General features: G+C 30.8%; 4 protein-coding genes and 1 non-coding gene across 6 annotated transcripts; 2 read left to right on the plus strand and 3 right to left on the minus strand.

Moving 5' to 3' along the window:
- Positions 1-1,900: 1,900 nt before the first annotated feature.
- On the plus strand, positions 1,901-1,983 carry TRNAL-UAA (transfer RNA leucine (anticodon UAA)). Its single transcript has one exon. It is a non-coding gene; the product is annotated as a tRNA-Leu (tRNA).
- A 322-nt stretch (positions 1,984-2,305) lies between these two features.
- LOC137815238 (kish-A-like protein) lies at positions 2,306-4,983 on the plus strand. Its single transcript, XM_090295104.1, has 6 exons — positions 2,306-2,493; positions 2,840-2,886; positions 2,975-3,081; positions 3,714-3,748; positions 4,451-4,535; positions 4,724-4,983. The coding sequence occupies exons 2-5, from the start codon at positions 2,884-2,886 to the stop codon at positions 4,516-4,518; spliced, it is 213 nt and encodes a 70-aa protein (XP_090151230.1). The 5' UTR covers positions 2,306-2,493; positions 2,840-2,883; the 3' UTR covers positions 4,519-4,535; positions 4,724-4,983.
- A 342-nt stretch (positions 4,984-5,325) lies between these two features.
- LOC137815240 (nuclear pore complex protein) lies at positions 5,326-8,758 on the minus strand. The gene is made up of 9 exons (XM_068618343.1): positions 8,145-8,758; positions 7,977-8,030; positions 7,680-7,739; positions 7,473-7,583; positions 6,567-6,632; positions 6,373-6,459; positions 6,013-6,114; positions 5,783-5,932; positions 5,326-5,622 (listed from the first exon to the last, which is right to left on the minus strand). Exons 1-9 carry the CDS (start codon positions 8,547-8,549, stop codon positions 5,500-5,502), a joined length of 1,158 nt encoding a protein of 385 aa, XP_068474444.1. The 5' UTR covers positions 8,550-8,758; the 3' UTR covers positions 5,326-5,499.
- A 2,271-nt stretch (positions 8,759-11,029) lies between these two features.
- Positions 11,030-13,085, minus strand: LOC137815241 (F-box/kelch-repeat protein At1g67480). The gene is made up of 2 exons (XM_068618344.2): positions 12,556-13,085; positions 11,030-12,036 (listed from the first exon to the last, which is right to left on the minus strand). Exons 1-2 carry the CDS (start codon positions 13,083-13,085, stop codon positions 11,409-11,411), a joined length of 1,158 nt encoding a protein of 385 aa, XP_068474445.2. The 3' UTR covers positions 11,030-11,408.
- Positions 13,086-13,114: 29 nt separating this feature from the next.
- On the minus strand, positions 13,115-14,636 carry LOC137815242 (uncharacterized). Of its 2 annotated transcripts, none has more exons than XM_068618347.2 (3): positions 14,520-14,636; positions 13,581-13,649; positions 13,115-13,495 (listed from the first exon to the last, which is right to left on the minus strand). In XM_068618347.2, the coding sequence occupies exons 2-3, from the start codon at positions 13,591-13,593 to the stop codon at positions 13,254-13,256; spliced, it is 255 nt and encodes an 84-aa protein (XP_068474448.1). In that variant the 5' UTR covers positions 13,594-13,649; positions 14,520-14,636; the 3' UTR covers positions 13,115-13,253. The 2 variants fall into 2 exon arrangements, with proteins under 2 accessions (XP_068474448.1, XP_068474446.1); XM_068618345.2 differs by having other exon boundaries at positions 14,369-14,588.
- Positions 14,637-17,545: the final 2,909 nt, after the last annotated feature.

Here is a 17,545-nt window from a genome sequence, read left to right on the forward strand (position 1 = left end):
TAGTCTTGACATTAAATGCAGCACAAACCATGACATAACAACATTCAAGTTATAAACTAGTAAGACTCGTATTTTAAGTTTGTTCAATAGCATATATAACTCCATAAAACTCCGCAACCAAAGTAACTTGAACATCAAGAAAAACAGAGAAACCATCAATAAATTATCTCATACTCTCACGAAAAATATCACCATAAGTAGCAAGATCAAGAGAACTCCTAACAACACCATCAATATTTATTTTAACCCAACTTGAAGTAGAAAACCCTCATCAAGCAAAAACTAATATTTTTAATTTAGAACATAAAATTCTATATGAAAAGCATACAAAAAATTCTAAAAGTCAAATGTACTATAGAAGGTATTCCACACCTTGTATTTTAAGTCATTGTCACCTCAATGAAACTCTTACACAAATATTTAGGTCTACAAATCTTGCAAATATTTGACATACAAAACTATTCCACACTTTAAAGAGCCTCACCACATGGACAAAACTTTTATGCACATAAGTACACCAATTAGTCTTCAAAATCTAAATTACATTAATCATGCCCTATGATAAAATATTTAATGCAAAATCAACTGAGAGTTCAACATTAAACTAAAATGTTATGTTAAAATTAGAACATCTAAACTCCAAACTTAAAATGATTCAAAAAGATCAATATCAATTCAAAAGTGTCACTAAATTTTGGCATATATGTGTTAATTTCAATATTTTATTAATTTACCAAACCCAACCAATAATACCAACATCATTTGTTTGATTTTTTAATTTGACTCCATCGTCCCTTGTAGTTGTTGAGATTTGTCTGAAACATTGAAGTGAATCTTTTTAATGGCAGCAAATGTTACCACGTAGTAGCATGAAAGAGAAAAATGACCAAAAATTTGTCTCTATATATCTGAAATGTGGCACAAACCAGACCACGTTACTCTGATTTTAACCACAAATGTAGGAATCATAGTCCCACAAATCAGTAGGGATGATGAGTTTCTGTCTTTGTGTTCATCAAGGGTCAACCTGAAACTTCCAATTCATAATTTGAGCATAAATAATCTAAAGGTTTAATTGTTAATTTTCTCTTATTAATTATATATATATATGTAATTTTAGTTTCTTAGTTCTTTTAATTATTTGTGTCAGAGCATATTTTTAACATTATTTTCTTTTGCAATCCATAATATTGTTTCGGATACAATATATATTATAAAAGAATCTTATTGCTTCTCATCATAAGTAAATTTAACGTTATTATCAATTACATTTACTGAAAAAAATAAACCTTTCATTTTAGCATAAGAATATATGTAATGATTTTTTAAAGTGTTAAAATATAACATATATAAAAAAGTTAAAGCAATATTATTTGAAATTGATGGCAAGTAAAAAATAAAAAAAAATAGTTTTTATATCGACAATTTAGTGATATAAATTAAATTATGTAAGAAACCGGATGTAGTTATTATCAAATCTAAGTAATCACTCAAATATTAAAAATCAATATTAAGTTTTATAATGGTGTTTTCGATAAATTAAATGTTAATCTCTTATGGAACTAAATTATGTTCTTATTAATGAAATACCCGTAGCGTCTAGCCAAATGTTCCACCTAAACTTTGATGTAGCCCATAGATTACAAGAACAAACTACTATAATTATATAAAAAAATTAGAATTAGTGAAAGAAGTTATAAAGATAAAAGTGAAAAAATTATAAATAATTTACATTCTCTTTGTACATGCAATAAACTAAAGAAATTTAGTTAAAATTTCTTGTAAATTATATATCACCTTATGTGTTTAATTGCTGTAAGTATACAAAAGAAAATAAATATACTACTAAATGTTAATAATTTTATTTGTAATTATTCCTTTAGTAAAAGTTAACAAAAAAGCTGGTTTGCCCGAGAGGTTAAGGGGGAAGACTTAAGATCTTCTGCAGTCAACTGCGCATGGGTTCGAACCCCATAGCCAGCATTTTTTCTTTTACAAATTGTTTTAATTATACATACATACGTATTAAAAAAAATTATTCTTTTAACTTTGTAATCATAATCAAAATTTAAAAAATAAATTCAAATTTTACAAATATTAATATATTTTTTTTAAAAATTATATTAAAATCGTATTAAAATTATCAAAAATTTAATAAATATTTTTTAATTAAACACAAGAAAATTTAAAAAACCATATATCATGATTTATTTTGTGATTTTGACAATATTCTCTCAAATTCTAAATACCACAAGTTCAAACTACTTATTTCCTTATAAAAAAACAATATTTTAAAATGTTTTATAAAATTTTATTATTTCACAAACGAAAATAACCTCTGAAAAAAAAGTAAGGGGAAGCGATGAAGTAAAGAACAGAACTAAACACTAACGGGACCAAAAGGTATTCTTCCGGCGAAGAACCACGATTCTATCACCGGAAATTCTCACGATCACATTTCTTCTGTCACCGGAACTCGCAACTTCGATTCGGGTAATTGATTTATTCGTTTTTGTTCTTTCTCTGCTTTTATTTCAAATCACTGTTTCACGCTGCTTTCACACGCTGCTTCACCGTTTTTGTTTCATCCATAAACTCATTTTACGTAGATCCATGATCAATTCCGCTTTGACCTATTGTATCCTAAATTCAAAATCTCACAATCCTTTAGCTATTGAGGATCTACTCGTTTCGTCATTATTGTTCTTCTTTTTAGGGTTTACTTTTTAAAATTGAGTTTCGTGATTGAACTTGATCGATACACTGTTTAGTTACTTGCACTATTGCATATTGTTTTGTGTGACAGGCCTAATGTGATTGTTGATGGAATCTTTTGTAGGGAGGAGGAAGGTGAAGATTGGTAAATTCTAAGAATACGTTGAGATGGTGAGGGAACTGAAAATTTTGAATCATTGTGATTTAATCCGTGGAATGCTTGTTCATTGCGTTTGACATCCGTTGTGTTGTGTTTCAGTCAGCGCTTTTCAATTTCCACTCATTTCTAACTGTGATACTTCTGGGGATATGTGCCTGCACTTATTTCAAGATGCAGTTTCCTGCAATCCTAGACCAGAAAACTGGGTATATATGTTTTCATCTCTTGCCATATGTAAATATGAGCTGTAATGCATATACAATTTATGCGTATGTTGACAATGCTTCATTCGAGTAGCATCGCTGTGTAGGTCTTATTTTCAATATTGGTTTTGGTGCAATGTTGTTAGTAGTGAGCAATACCATACCATGCAATGTTGTTAGTAGTGAGCAATACCATATTTTGCAATGTTCTTATGTATGTTTGGACAATAAAGGGAGAGGAGGGGAAGGAAAATAAAAGTTTACCTTGAACCTTTTGTCTTGTTTGCGAGAGTTGATGAAAATATTAAAAGAAAACGGGGGATTATCATGTCACTCATGAAAATACCCCCCTTGCTAATTTTATGAACTTTTTGAACTTCCTCTAAAAGTAATTTTGAACTTTCGAAAGAAAGGGATAGAATTTTCTTGTTAACCATACATTCTTTTCCCACACCCTTCCTTTTTATTCTCAAGTGTTTGATAGTTTGTACATCTGAATTTTACATGTTCAAAATTCAATGTATCATGAGGCTTTTACCCTTGCTCCATTAGACGTACATCTTGCAATAGAGTTTTCATTCTTTATAACAGATTTTTAGAACTTGCTGACAAGACATGCATGCTTTTGCTGACAGATTTCGTGGTTTCTTCTGGAAGGCGGCAAGAATAGGTAGATATCTCTTGTTTGATTTGCTACTACATTGTTATTGTTTACATCTGCTTTTGAATGCACTTTCCTGGTTATCCTAGAAATTTTCGTTTGATATCCTATATGATGATTTTTTGCTTTCCCCCCATGTGATTAATACCTTAACGGCATCAGATTTGTCAAGTTTGACATATTGTAACTTGGATCAAAGAACATACTTGTGTTCATGACTTGTCCACTGGCAGTATAAAACGTTATTTTACTCATTTTACTTATGTACTACACCGGTAATTGTGGCTTTTACAGTCTCAAAATTTTTTGTATGTGTTTCATACTTATGTAATTTTTTTTATCAATCCTTTAGTCATTATGAAACATTCTTCTCAATTAAGTATGTACTATATCCTTATTTAAAAAATTCATCATTTTGATGCTATTTGTCATTTTCATAAATCTTCTTTTGGTTGGTATGGAACTCTCATTCTCAATAATTCCACATCCTCGATTCCTTGTGTGCTTCAAAATGCTACATTACAGTGTCATTCCAAAGCTGTTTGTGACATGGCTACTAGAATTCTAACCTGGCCATGTAGTTCTTGAATTTGTTTTTTCATATATACTGTCTCTGTCAGGGTGTATGTCCCCTTTAGAATTGTATATTTCATGAGATGTGGAATTTAATCACTGATCTTATCTTGACTATGCGCGTGATTGTTAATACAGGTGAACGGTTAAGCCCGTGGGTAGCTGTGGGTTGCTTTATGATGGGTGTTTCAATAATATTCTTCTAAGCTTTGTTTACTCAATAGTAAGTTATATTATTTTTTTATGCCCAAATATCATAGTTGTCAGAAACTAATGACAAGGAATACATAATGAGTAATTTTCTGGCGTACATAAATATTAAACACAGTTTCTAAGCCGTATATAGGAATGACACCTCCTTTCATTGGTAATGGTCAACAATAACAATTTTGAAATTTGATGCATTGCAGGGGGCGTCCATTCTATGGGTCTACAGCAGTTTTATGCGCAAATTGCAGACATACGAAATGGGAGTTTGTACTTACGATTTCATCGGAGTCCTTGACACAAATTTGTTCCACCATATTGTTAATTATTTTTTATTTGTTGTTGAAACTAAGTGGAGCTTTTGCCATTAATCCCCACAGTGAATGTCACTACATGAAATTCAAATTGCTACTTATGATGGGGGATCTTGCTAATGTGATAGCTTTGTCCAAATTTTTTGAACATGATGATGCCTTCGAATCTGAACTACGCTGCTGATATTATATTAACCATATTAACTAGATAGATTAATCGTATCGCAGCTACAAAGATTGACAGCGTGAATGCTTTAAATTGAATAGTTAAACACTCCCAACAATAATTGAAATGATGATGCCTTATTTTGTTAAGGAAACTATAGATATTAGAAAAAGTTGTTTTTTCGAAAATTTTAAATTAAGAATGATTAGTCAGAACTTACACGTTAACTAAAACTTAAAAGGTTTAAGAGTATAGTCTGACCAACCTTAAAAAAAGAAAAATACCCATCATTCGCAAATTTTTGGTTTTGTTATCATTGGCAAAAGTTTGCAATGTGTAACCAATCAATTTGCATAACGTTTTCTCTGCACTCAGCAGCGGAAGGAGTACACTATTTTTGTGCTCTTGTTACATTAGTTACCAAACCATGATACATTAGAAAAACTATATAATAAAATGTGAATACAACGCAAGAATGTTCTAGGTTTTCTAGACTAAGTTCAAATTAAATTCTCATTTTCAATTCTTCCTGTGTCATCAGTGATCATAATCTCCATATCCCGTATATCTCGCTTCAGAACACCACCAAGTCTTGCAATGGCCTCCATTTGCTGTTGTAAAACCTGTTCGCACAAAATAGGGCATCGTCATATTCAATTCTTTGAATTATCATGTGCATTATCTCATACAAATAATACTTTTTTTAAAAAAATAAAAATGGAAAATCAAGATTCAAGATTCAAGATGTTAAATAGTAAATCTCTCAAATTGGTTGCATCTTACCTCCTGTAGGTCAGCAAGACTCTGATCATGAATTTTGGTTGAACCTGGAAGGTAAACGGAGCTGCCAAATCCATTGCTATTAGCTTTAACACGAGATACAGTTAGCAGATTTTGTACCCTTCTAGACAGCTCTGCTCCAGATCCTTTCAGCTGAGAACATATTTCAATATAAGTTCCATCTCCAGCAACAGAGCAAAAAGACAGAAAATGGTGTTGGATAAATTTTTTACCTGTCTTGTTATTGTGGCTAATTTCTCAGCAAGTTCAGCTTCCCCTTTCGTTAAGGGTATGCGGCAGCCTTTTCCCTCCAATGCCTCCACTATTCTCATTACCTTGAAACACAGCATGAGAAGATATACATAAGGAGCAACAGATGAAAATCCAAAGCCTGAGACAAGCTAATTCTCAAATTGACTTTCAGGATAGAGAACTACAGTAGGGGCATATAATTGGAGGGGAACACTAGACAAATTAAGTAATGTAAAAACTTTATATAACTGCTTATTGCAGTAATTCTGTGCAGGGAGAATCGATTCATTCTACAATGGGGAAAACAGTTTCATTCACAAACAAATAGCAGTTGTCCCTACTCTTAAAAGACGTTGCTGGAGAATTTGTTCTTTTTGTTTTAGTCTTTGAATCCATGGCAGAGTATCAGCCTGAAAATGTCTTTGGAGCTGCAAAAACATCAAACAATTGGAAAGAAAAATCAACAACAGTGCATGGTAAAAAAACCAGTATCACATTAACACGGCTCCGGTCCAAGCAAAGGGGAGTGCAGTACCATTTTAACATTGCTTTGGGTCATACGCAATCTCTCTGCATCAGAAATAATGACTTCATCTTGTATCTGCATGACAATGTGAGCAAAAATGTATCCTCAGAGCTTAGATTATACCCAATCCTCGTACTTCAACAACTTTTATATAAAAAACTGAAAGATTCTCCCTTTTACACATCAAATACTGACTGGTGGGTACATTAAAAAATTCAATACTCAAAGCATCACTAAATAATATTGGCTACAAACAATGTTTGACACATTTGATTAAACATTGTTTTCTTTGTCAAAATCTTGGTCCTCTGCTAATCTTATAAACAACTTTTGCATATAAACGATGTTCACTTGTCAGGTATCATCAATGCTAATGATGTGCACTAAATTTTGAAATTGATGACTGTTTATATGAGATATCTAAACACTGAATTACAGAAACTGGCAAAAGTTTCAGATAAACCTTGATTTTCTCAAAAGATTATATGTTTAACTTACTGGTACTATTCTAGTAGTTAACCTATCAATATCTATACATTTCTACAGTATATATTACAATCGCTAGAAGTTTATGTTTTCTTTGCGTATCTAATGGCAGGCAAAGTGGAACAAATTGCGTAAAATGAAATAAATTTGCCATTACTGTTTCCATATTATGTGGTGGGATGGAAGAAAGTTATCATTTAACAGTTTGGGAAGTGTAAAAAATGTGTAAGGAGATCACGAAACAAGAAAGTTTCATCCCACACCCCAAATTGGGAGGAGTAAAACCAGGCATTGGATGAAATTTAATTGGAACTTGGAATAGCATCCAAGTTTAAATAATTCAAAACAACCGCAAGTAGTATCATTTCATTCCACTTTCCTTTGTTCTATTCCTTTCTATCAATTCAAACATAGCCTAATAAAGCTTACCTTGAGGCGTTGCGAAAGATCCTTAAAACCCTGGGCAAGCTGTGGCCACAGACGTTCTCTATCCGCACTGTCCATACCCTCAAGCTTCCCCATTGCCTCCGCCCACATGATCTAGCAACCATAAACTATTCCCATAATTAGCCATGCTGGAAAAGGGTAAAAGAACCTCCCAACTATAATCTTTACTAGAAGAAAAAAAAAACTTACGTCTGATACACCAGCAGGCTTCACTCTAAACTGTGGTTCTGTTACACTGAACAACAAATGCTGAACAACACAAAAACACCAACGTGAGAAAAAATAATGAAGACCAACAAGTGCAATTCTAGCATTCACCACATGGCATCAGAAAATACTACTGGTAATGTAGACTTGGACTTGAACCCTAATTTCAAAATTAGGAAGAAAAAAATGCGCATAATATTAACCCTGCTCATTACACAAATGGGGGCAAACACTAAAAACAAGAACTTAACAAAGGAGACATTTTTGTATCTATTATACCTTAAAAGCGTACTTGGGGTTTCCAGGATCTTCCTTGTATGCATCAACGATTGTCTTGTGGCCCAACATGAAAACACAAAATTAATCAACAAAAAAATTCAAAAGCAAAAATTCGATAAAGAAAATGAAAAAACTGGATTATGAAAGAAAAAAAGAAAAAAAAAATACCTGAACATCGCGATCGGCGAGAGAGAAAGAAACCGGTGCTACGTTAGCCATCTGAGTGGTTAATTGCGCATTTGAGAAAGGCGAGGGTTGCGGCGCTGCGAGAGAATTTTGAAAGCCGAAAGCAGAAGAAGTTGGTTGTTGTTGAAACAGTGGAGTTTGTTGCTGCTGCTGCTGCTGCTGTTGTGGTTGAGAAGAAAAAGGCGTGGAGAAGAGGGAGGAACCGAATGCAGGGGTAGAAGAAGCGCCAAACCCTGGTGTGGAAGATGGGGTTCCGAATGCAGGGGTGGAAGAAGGGGTAGCAAAAGAAGGGGTTCCGAAGGCGGGGGTAGAAGAAGGGGTTCCGAATGCAGGGGTTGAAGAAGGGGTGCCGAAGGGAGATGGAGAAGGTTGAGCGGAGCCAAACATGGTGTTGTTGTGAAAACGACGATAGATTGTGGAAAGAGCGAAATGGAAGATGAGATTGGTGTTGATTTGTCTCTCCCAAGTTCAAAGAAAAAAGCGCGGTCGAGTGCGTGATGCAGTGCACACAAGGTGTTCGACGAAATGTTTGTTTGAAGAGAGCGGCTACTAGTGACAGTGTAATGACAAATAATATAAGGACACTGATATATTACACGTAACAAAATACACTTTACACCTTAATAAATTAATATTTTATTTGTTTTTATTTTATTTTGTAATTTAAAAATATTATTATATTATTATAAATAGTGTCAAATATATATATATGTTATTTACTGTTAAAATTTCTGATAAAATAACTACTTCCTCTCTCGTAATAATGTTTTCTTTGGTTTTTTTTATGCTGATAAAACAACTTAACAAATGGAGGAAAAGAGAATTGTGATTTTATAAAATTAATTTTATTTTAACAAGTAGAAAATAAAGAGTGAATTCACAAAAAAATCAATTAAACGTAAAATATGCATGATAAATAATAAAAAGTTAACATTCAATGTACAACTATTATTAGTTAATTTATGAATTTAATTAATTTAATGGGAACATAATCAAGCTAGAAATAACCTTTTTAAAATGATAATTGAGTGGTTAAAATGAGAATCTAATTTCTAATATTATTAGGGTATGCTACTCTTGATATGTTGTGTCTGGAAAGATAATAGAAAATAAATCCTTATACATAAGTATTTGAAAATGTAAATATACAATTGCATAAAAAGTGAAAAGTTTTTATTTTATTTAGAAAAATAGTCTTAATATTTTATTAAACTGTAACATTTTTTGATTCAATTTACTTATGTATTATTATCTATCATTACATGTAAAATTTTACATATATACAAATATTTACATACCAAGTCATAATAGCAGCAAATTTTTAAAAATATATTAAAATTTAAGTTTGTATTCGAGATATTAGTTGATAGTTTTTAGTCAATAACATATCATTATTTCACATTAAAACTTACAATGTTTTTTATTACTTACTATTATACTAACTTTTAATTTCTCTATGATTTGAGTTGTGGTTTATGTTTCTTATTTTTATAAAAATAAATACTTTACAAAGTTTGAATTGTCACACTATAAAGACGTATAGTTATCACCTTTACTTAAAAATTCCTTTAACATGGATTTATGAATATATAATACATAATAAAAAAGTATAACAACTAGGAATGATGCTTTTCTATTCACATGTCATATTCTAAATTAAATTAAAAATATGAAACAATGCAACCATTTCAATTCATCTATAAAAAATAATATTTTTTTTAGTAAGAGTATGGGTACAAAAAGTTGAAGAATAAATTGGCCCAACATCACATTAAGGGGCGATTATGTTTGGGCTAAATATACAAAGGTTAGAATTCTCATTTTCAAACTTATAGGAGTGTAATTAGTAATTGTAGAAATATAAAAAGCAAATGTTATTTTGAGTTTGATTAATGATAGTACATTCTTACTACATCCCATACTTTCTTTTACCACCCCTCGAAATCTCATAATCAATTCAAAACTATATTATAGACTGCAGAATCTAAAACTATATTCTAAATTAGCTATTTTAAAATATTTTAAATTATATAATATAAAAATATTTCGGATGGTATAATTTAAAATATAACATATAATTCCAGGATATCTATTTTGAAAATGTTTTAAATTGTCAAATTCAAAATATAATTTGGAAAAATCACCATGCATTACCTAATTCATAAACTATTACTAAGATAATAATTATAAATTTCTCTAAATAAGAAATCCAAAATATATTATTAGATAAACAGTCGCAAAACCTATCGGAAATATGTAACCTGTTGGACTTATTTTGAAATAAATGAGATATTTTATTTATTTTGGTAATCAACAAGAATATTTTAATAATTATTTATTTTTGAGAATTAAAAAATATATATATTTAAATTGTTATTTCTCTTAAGTAAGTGATATGAAATTATTTAATGTAAGAAAAGTAAAACTGTTTTCATTACATTCTTCTCTCCTGTCATATAACAATAAAGAAGAGGATCACGTAATTTAGACTTAAAACAATTTTTGTTCCTATTTTTGTCCAATTAATTTCGTTAAAAAAATAAAGTAATTTCATATTTATATAAGTTGGTGTTTATATTTAATAACATACATTTTTAATTTTATTAAATATAAAATCCTAAAGTAAAAACCAGATGCACTTTTTTTTTATTCATCGAAGTAAATGATGCATTAAGGGTCCATCACAAAAATCATTATATAAAGTTATGAGAAAATGATAAAAAAATATTATAATTATTGACACTATTTAACTATCCGTGTGAATGGAATGGTTGAAATTCATTGGCGTGTCACTCTCGTATCTGATATTTCACCCAATATGCTCAACTTGTTTTCGTCTCAATCATGAAGTTTGAAAGCCAACCACGTGCACCAACCTCTTCAGTTTTGGATAATAAATTCTAAAGTTGTCACTTTATTACACCAAAAAGTCCAAAAGAAAACAACAAACCCCACCACAGTTTCAAATAGTGCAAATAAAAGTTCATCATTACAAGAACAAGGGAATGCATCATAACACCAGAAACTAAGTGTCTAACAGCCACAAACAACAAAAAACACCATTAAAAACAGCCATAAGAGAAATTATTACATGTATGATATCATGTGGTCCTCACCAATCTCTACGTTTTTCATGAGTTGAAAAACGTTATTGTGTGTTTTGTAAAACTTGTTTTGGACCATGTGACATCAGACCATGTTGTCTCTCAATCCATGTCAGTAAAATGCTGAAAACTGAACATGGTTTCATGCCTTGATTGTTACACAAGACAAGCACAAACCAGATGGTTTTATGTCAGAAGTCCTCCACTCTGACCCCAGAGCTGCATTTGGATCATACAACAATGTTTGATAAGAATGTTCTGCCACCAGAGGGAAGAGCAGCAACTTTTCATCCAGCATACCAAACCGAAAACCAACACTTGTGCTCCCTGTCAATGGAACTGGTACCATTTTCCATGAATTGTCCTCTGGACTGAATATAGCCAATTTCCGCTGATTCTTCCACTCAATGCAGAACAGCTTCTTTCCCACTACTGCATGAGCTGTGACCATCACACAGCCATTCTTAATCTCACACCAGCTGTGTCTCTCAGGGTTGTATACATCAACAAACTTGGAGTTTCCAATAGTGAAGCTTGACCTTCCACCCATTACATAGAGCTTACCCTCAAATCCACAAGCAAAACAACCCCATCTCGGACGGCAAAGGCTCTCTATCAGTGTCCACTTGTCAGTTTCTGGATCATACATCTCAGCACTGGACAAACTGTCTCCATCCTCCCCATGGCCTCCAATAGCATAAACCAGGCCATTCACTTCAGCACAAGCAAAGTCATAACGAGCCACATTCATGTTCGACAATCTGCTCCAGCTGCAATGGCAGTACAGAATGGAGCAAGTCAAAACAAAATTAAAATATTAAGTGTACTTTAAGTCTAACTCAATCTTATAAAACCAGCTTATAAGGTGAGATTTGCACCAACATATATATTATAAAATATCTTAATCTCTAGTCGATCCGGGATCTCCAACACACTCCTCACGCCGAGGCTGTCAACCCATACATGAGATTACATATTATGAGTGGTCCGATAACGGTTCGATAAACCTAACAAACAATCACTATGATAGACTCGAAATGGTTCTAATACCGTATTAAGAAGTGCATTTTAAGCCTAACTCAACCTCATAAAACTAGCTTATAAAGTGAGGTTCGCACCCACATGTATACTATGAAATGTCATAATCTCTAATCGATCTGTGATGTCCAACAACACACAGAAACAAATATACAATGATAATTTTGATAGAATAGGTCCATCATTAACTAATTTCAAAGCTGAATCTATCATGAAACAACTTGTAGGTAGAATGCTAAAGGAAACCATACCTGTTGAGGCAAGAATCATATTGGTAAACCTCTGCTGAGGCAAAGGTAGTTCCTTCAATAGCTGAATAACCAGCCATAACAAGAAGTTTTCCATTAAGAACCACCACTCCAAACCCAGCCTTTTCTAGACCCGGCATTGGTGGAAGAGATCGGCATTTACGACCGAGACAATCCATAACCTCCCAATGACTTTCCTTTTCTTCACAGTCTGTTGTTAAGAAATATAGCCATTCCTCAAGCATTCCAGCCAATTTTCGCACAGTGGCGAATGCTTTGCTTCCCATAAACGATCTCCATCTCTTACAGACAGCACCCATAGCAGGGAAGTTCGAACGAGGCACAAGTGCCAGACAATACTCAGCCACATCATCAGGCAACCCGGGTAGAATAGGGCTATAATCTTCACTCATTGCATCAGGGAATAAACAATTATCATTTTGTGAAAGAGTTGATTTATCTTGATTGGTCAAATTAGTGAAACACATATTTGGCTGGATAAATCTCTTCTTTCCAACACTAAAATAAGGCATTTCTTAAACCAGCACTTATACAGAAAAATATCTTAAGGGTGTACAGATTTTTAGCAGAGATCTATCAACCAAATAGTGCGCAAATGTGTTACGGACAAGACCAAGTTGCATAGTGACGCCTAATATGAAAGTTTGTATAAAAAAAATGTGTTGCTGAGAAGCATATAACTACAGAAATTCATAAAATCCTTCAACAATTGGGATTCTACGAGACCAAGGCATGGTGAACGATGTTGCAGAACGAATCACTTGAGCAGTATGAGCCGATGATTTTCTATGCTTTGTCCAGTCTGATTCAAATTCCATAACAGTTATTATTCTGCTCCCACTGAGATTCTTCTTAATTCTCTTCTGCAAATTGTTTACTAAATTGCCTAAGCTGTATCCTCCCTCACACATTGCCCAGATACCTATCCATTAAGCCAAAGATGATCATATTTTGAAGTCAATTACAAACACTAATTAACGTTAATGAACAAAATTATAAAGGCATACCAGAGTAGGCCATAGAAGTTGCCAAGACTTAGCCACCGCAAACTTCCATTTTCTTCAAGTTCATATGGTCTGAAATGGATCAAACAGGATACAGAAAAGTTCAATCAATGAGAAAAAAAAAAAGTTCAAAATCTACAGATTTAAAATTGTAAATCGCAGTTCTTTTTAATGCAAACATTTACTTGGACAAGAATACATATTAGATATTAGTACAACCCTCGATCTAAAACAAGATAACAAACATAAGCTTCCAGTGTTTTCAACAAATCTGAGCAAAAAAACAAATACTAAACATCAATTAATATTTAAACGAGCCGATAAAGAAATTAACAACGATAAATTTACCAACACGTGTTAATTTTCTAAGAGGAATCTAATTCCTATACCTGAAAAAAGAAAAACCCAGAAGCACAGATAATGGTGTAATTCAGATTTTTGAAAATAAACACAGTAGGTAAGAATCTGGAAGGGGAAAATATCACAATCTATTTGGAAATTCAATTTGATTTATAAAATGAAGCATCATCGTCACGCTCCAGAGCCTCATAAATTCACAAGTGCACATACATATATGTATGTTTCATTTCAGAGAAACGACATAACATAAACAAATAGCAGCTCTAGGAAGCTGAAAAGTTTGAAGAAGAGTTGGAGTAAGAATGAATACAATACAAGTATGAAGGAAGAGAGATTCAAATGTTGGTAGATCTGTAGTAGAGAAATGGAAAGAGAAGAATAGAACAGAACATGAGAGAGAGAGAGAGAGAGAGAGAGAGAGAGGAACTAACAAAAGAAGAAGATGGAGATTCAGAAGAAGAGAAGTTGTGAAGGTGAATACATGGAAACAGTGTGTGGAGAATCGATATGAGAAGGTGTTGAGAAGAAGGAAAGGGTATTTATAGGATTAGGAAAAAAACTGTAGGAGAGAAAGACACTCACATAATGCGACCAGGTCAAAACCAGAAAATGCAATGTAATGAAACCAAACCAAGCTTGGCCTGTTTGTGTTGGGTAGAGGTTGTGGTTCTGTTCCGGAGTTAGAGGAAAATGTTTTATTTTATTTGCCAAACAATCAACTCGTGTCACAATGTTACTCTTTAGGTCAATGTGGTTTATTTTAATTGTTAATAATTTTATTTATGAATATGTAAAATATCTATTATTTATATATATATATATATATATTTCGCACTTAAATCCAATAAATAGTATCGAGATTCGGATACGCCTCTTAAATAATGTGTTCACATGTATAAAATATTCACACCCATAAGACACTCGTAGGACGTGAAATGTTAAGTCAAATAAAATTTGTTAGATTTCTAACAATTCTAACACGATTTTAACATAATTTTAAAAAGAAAAAATAGATTAATTTTTTAAAAATTTAAAATTATTGTATAAATTTTTATTATGATTGTAAAAACAATGAACAAATCTTTTTGAACCAGTCATCTTTCTACTGAAAAAAACTGAAATATGATTATACACATAAATATTTATTGTCAATTTATATAATTCATAATTAATATATATATATATATTCGTATATTTGTGTCCTACATTTTAGATATTATAAATATCTATGTATTCGTGTAGTATCAATGTCTATGTCAGTATCTGTGCTACATAAATATTAGGATCAATCGCAATATTATCTGCTTTGGAGGTCGGTCTTTTGTTATGCTTTATCTTTAAAAAACACATTGACAAATTAGAGTATAAATAGTATATAAACTGTCATTCGTCTCAACTTCATTATATTCGCAATACCATAATAATATATCATAATAATAATAATATATATGTCTCTAATATAATTGATTAATTGCAGTAAACATAACATTAATTCCTTTCATCTCCTTTTTTTATACCAAAAATGAAGTGAAGTAAACAACTTGAAACAAACAACGTATTTAGGGAAAGTGGTTGTGTGTGTCTGTTTTAGCTGACCTGTTGCTTTGTTGGTGATATGCACTATTCCTTGTCTTTATCTTTTAAGAACTTCCCAACCTAATTGTTAAAACTAGTAAAAAAAATTACTCTCGATTTTAAAATATTGTGTGGCTCATATTTATAAAAAAAACGTGATAAAAAATATTATTTTAATTATTAAATAATGAGTTAAATATATTTTTTTGTCAAATATAATATAAAATTGATTTTTATTTCTAATCAAAACTTTAAATCTATCATGTATTTAAGTTGAAAAAAAAATATAGTTTGAACTAAATATTACAAATACTCATTTTTTAATAATTTTCTTAAAATCAAGAAAATTTAAAGTTTAAATTAGAAATGAAGATGAATTTCACATGAAAGTCAAATGATAACAAATTATATTTAACCCTTAAATAATCAATAAACGTCAAATATATTTTTTCTTTATATTTAATAGTGTTATTTTTAGTTTCTTAATCAATGTCGTGTTCTTAAAAAGTTTGTTAACATTTGTCAAACTTTTATTAACTTTAAATGAATTTAACATGTGTTATATAATTGACGTGTGTAGGGACATTTCATTAAATTTAGAAACTCAGTATCTCTCACATTCAGAGACTAATAGTGCATTATTTGTAAATAACAGAGAAAGAAAACGTGAGAAATAAAACGAGTTAAGTATTATTTGGAAAGAAAACTAATTTTAAATCCTAAATTATAAATAATCTAGATAAATATAAAATAAAGAAAAAATTACATAATTTTGATTGGTCTTATGATACAACCTTACCTTTTTAAAGTCTAATTTAAACTATGTTATAATTTATATAAAAGTTATATCTGTAACAAAAGTATTTAAAGAGGGCTTAATTCATTTTTTAATATTTAATTAAATAAGTAAATTTGTTAAAATAAAAAACATTTTAAATAACTTGGACTCTAACTGTTTCAACAAAATAAGATTAATAATATAAATTCTCAACAACAAAATAAAATTGTTTTTGTGTCATGCAAATCTTAAAGACACATTTTTTTTCGTAAAGACGGTTTATTTCAATTTAAAATACTTAATAGGATAGGTTCGAAATGATTCTGATATCATATTACGAAGTAAACTTTAAGTCTAACTCAACTCTATAAAACTGGCTTATGAAGTGAGATTTGCCATCACTTATATACCATAAAATGTCTTAATATCTAGTCGTCGATGTCTGATCTCCTATAAAAACCAATTAAAATAACAGAAAGAATGCATATATAATTAAAAAAAAGACTCAAAATTACTATATTTATTTTTTGCTAAAACTGAATGCTATTATTTGAAATTTTTTCTTCTTTATTAGAACACTTTATATATTAAATAATTGCCTCTGTAAAGATAACAAAGCTTTAAGAATTCGGAATTGTAAGAAGTGCAATTATTCTTCACTAATATAGATCTCTCCCAGATGCTTTACAACTGCACAGAAACACAATCTTCATCATAAAAAAAAACAAATCTTAATTTCATATCCTTTTACATCAAGGAAAAAAATATCTCTTAATTATTTTATATTACCTTTTTAATAGAAACTTCATACCATTTCAACTAGACCAAAATAAATAAATAAAAACTTCTTTCTATATATTGCATGAGAAAATGAGGAATTTCTATGAAACACATATACCAACATTTTTTTTAATAACATTTTCTCTGTTGTCAATTAAATTGATTAAAACCCACCAATTTTAGTGGATCACAATAAATTAAAATTGATAGATATATAAAATGTTAAAAGAAAGTGTTGAATATTATATCATCAGAATTATCTTTTTAATTATTGGACACGAGTATGCTATTTTTCAGGATATTATTTTCTATATTTTAAGAGTCCTAAATTTATTGTGTAGACTTATCTGTTATTTCAAAGTTCTATATAATTACATTAAATAATAAGACCAATATTAGAAAAAATAATTTCAGGTAATATTATAAATCTTGTTTCCAAGTTATTTATTAGGTGTTTGTACGATGAAAAAAGCAC

Source organism: Phaseolus vulgaris, chromosome 1 (assembly GCF_051622355.1).
Source record: "Phaseolus vulgaris cultivar YP4 chromosome 1, ASM5162235v1, whole genome shotgun sequence".
Classification (NCBI taxonomy): Eukaryota; Viridiplantae; Streptophyta; class Magnoliopsida; order Fabales; family Fabaceae; genus Phaseolus; species Phaseolus vulgaris.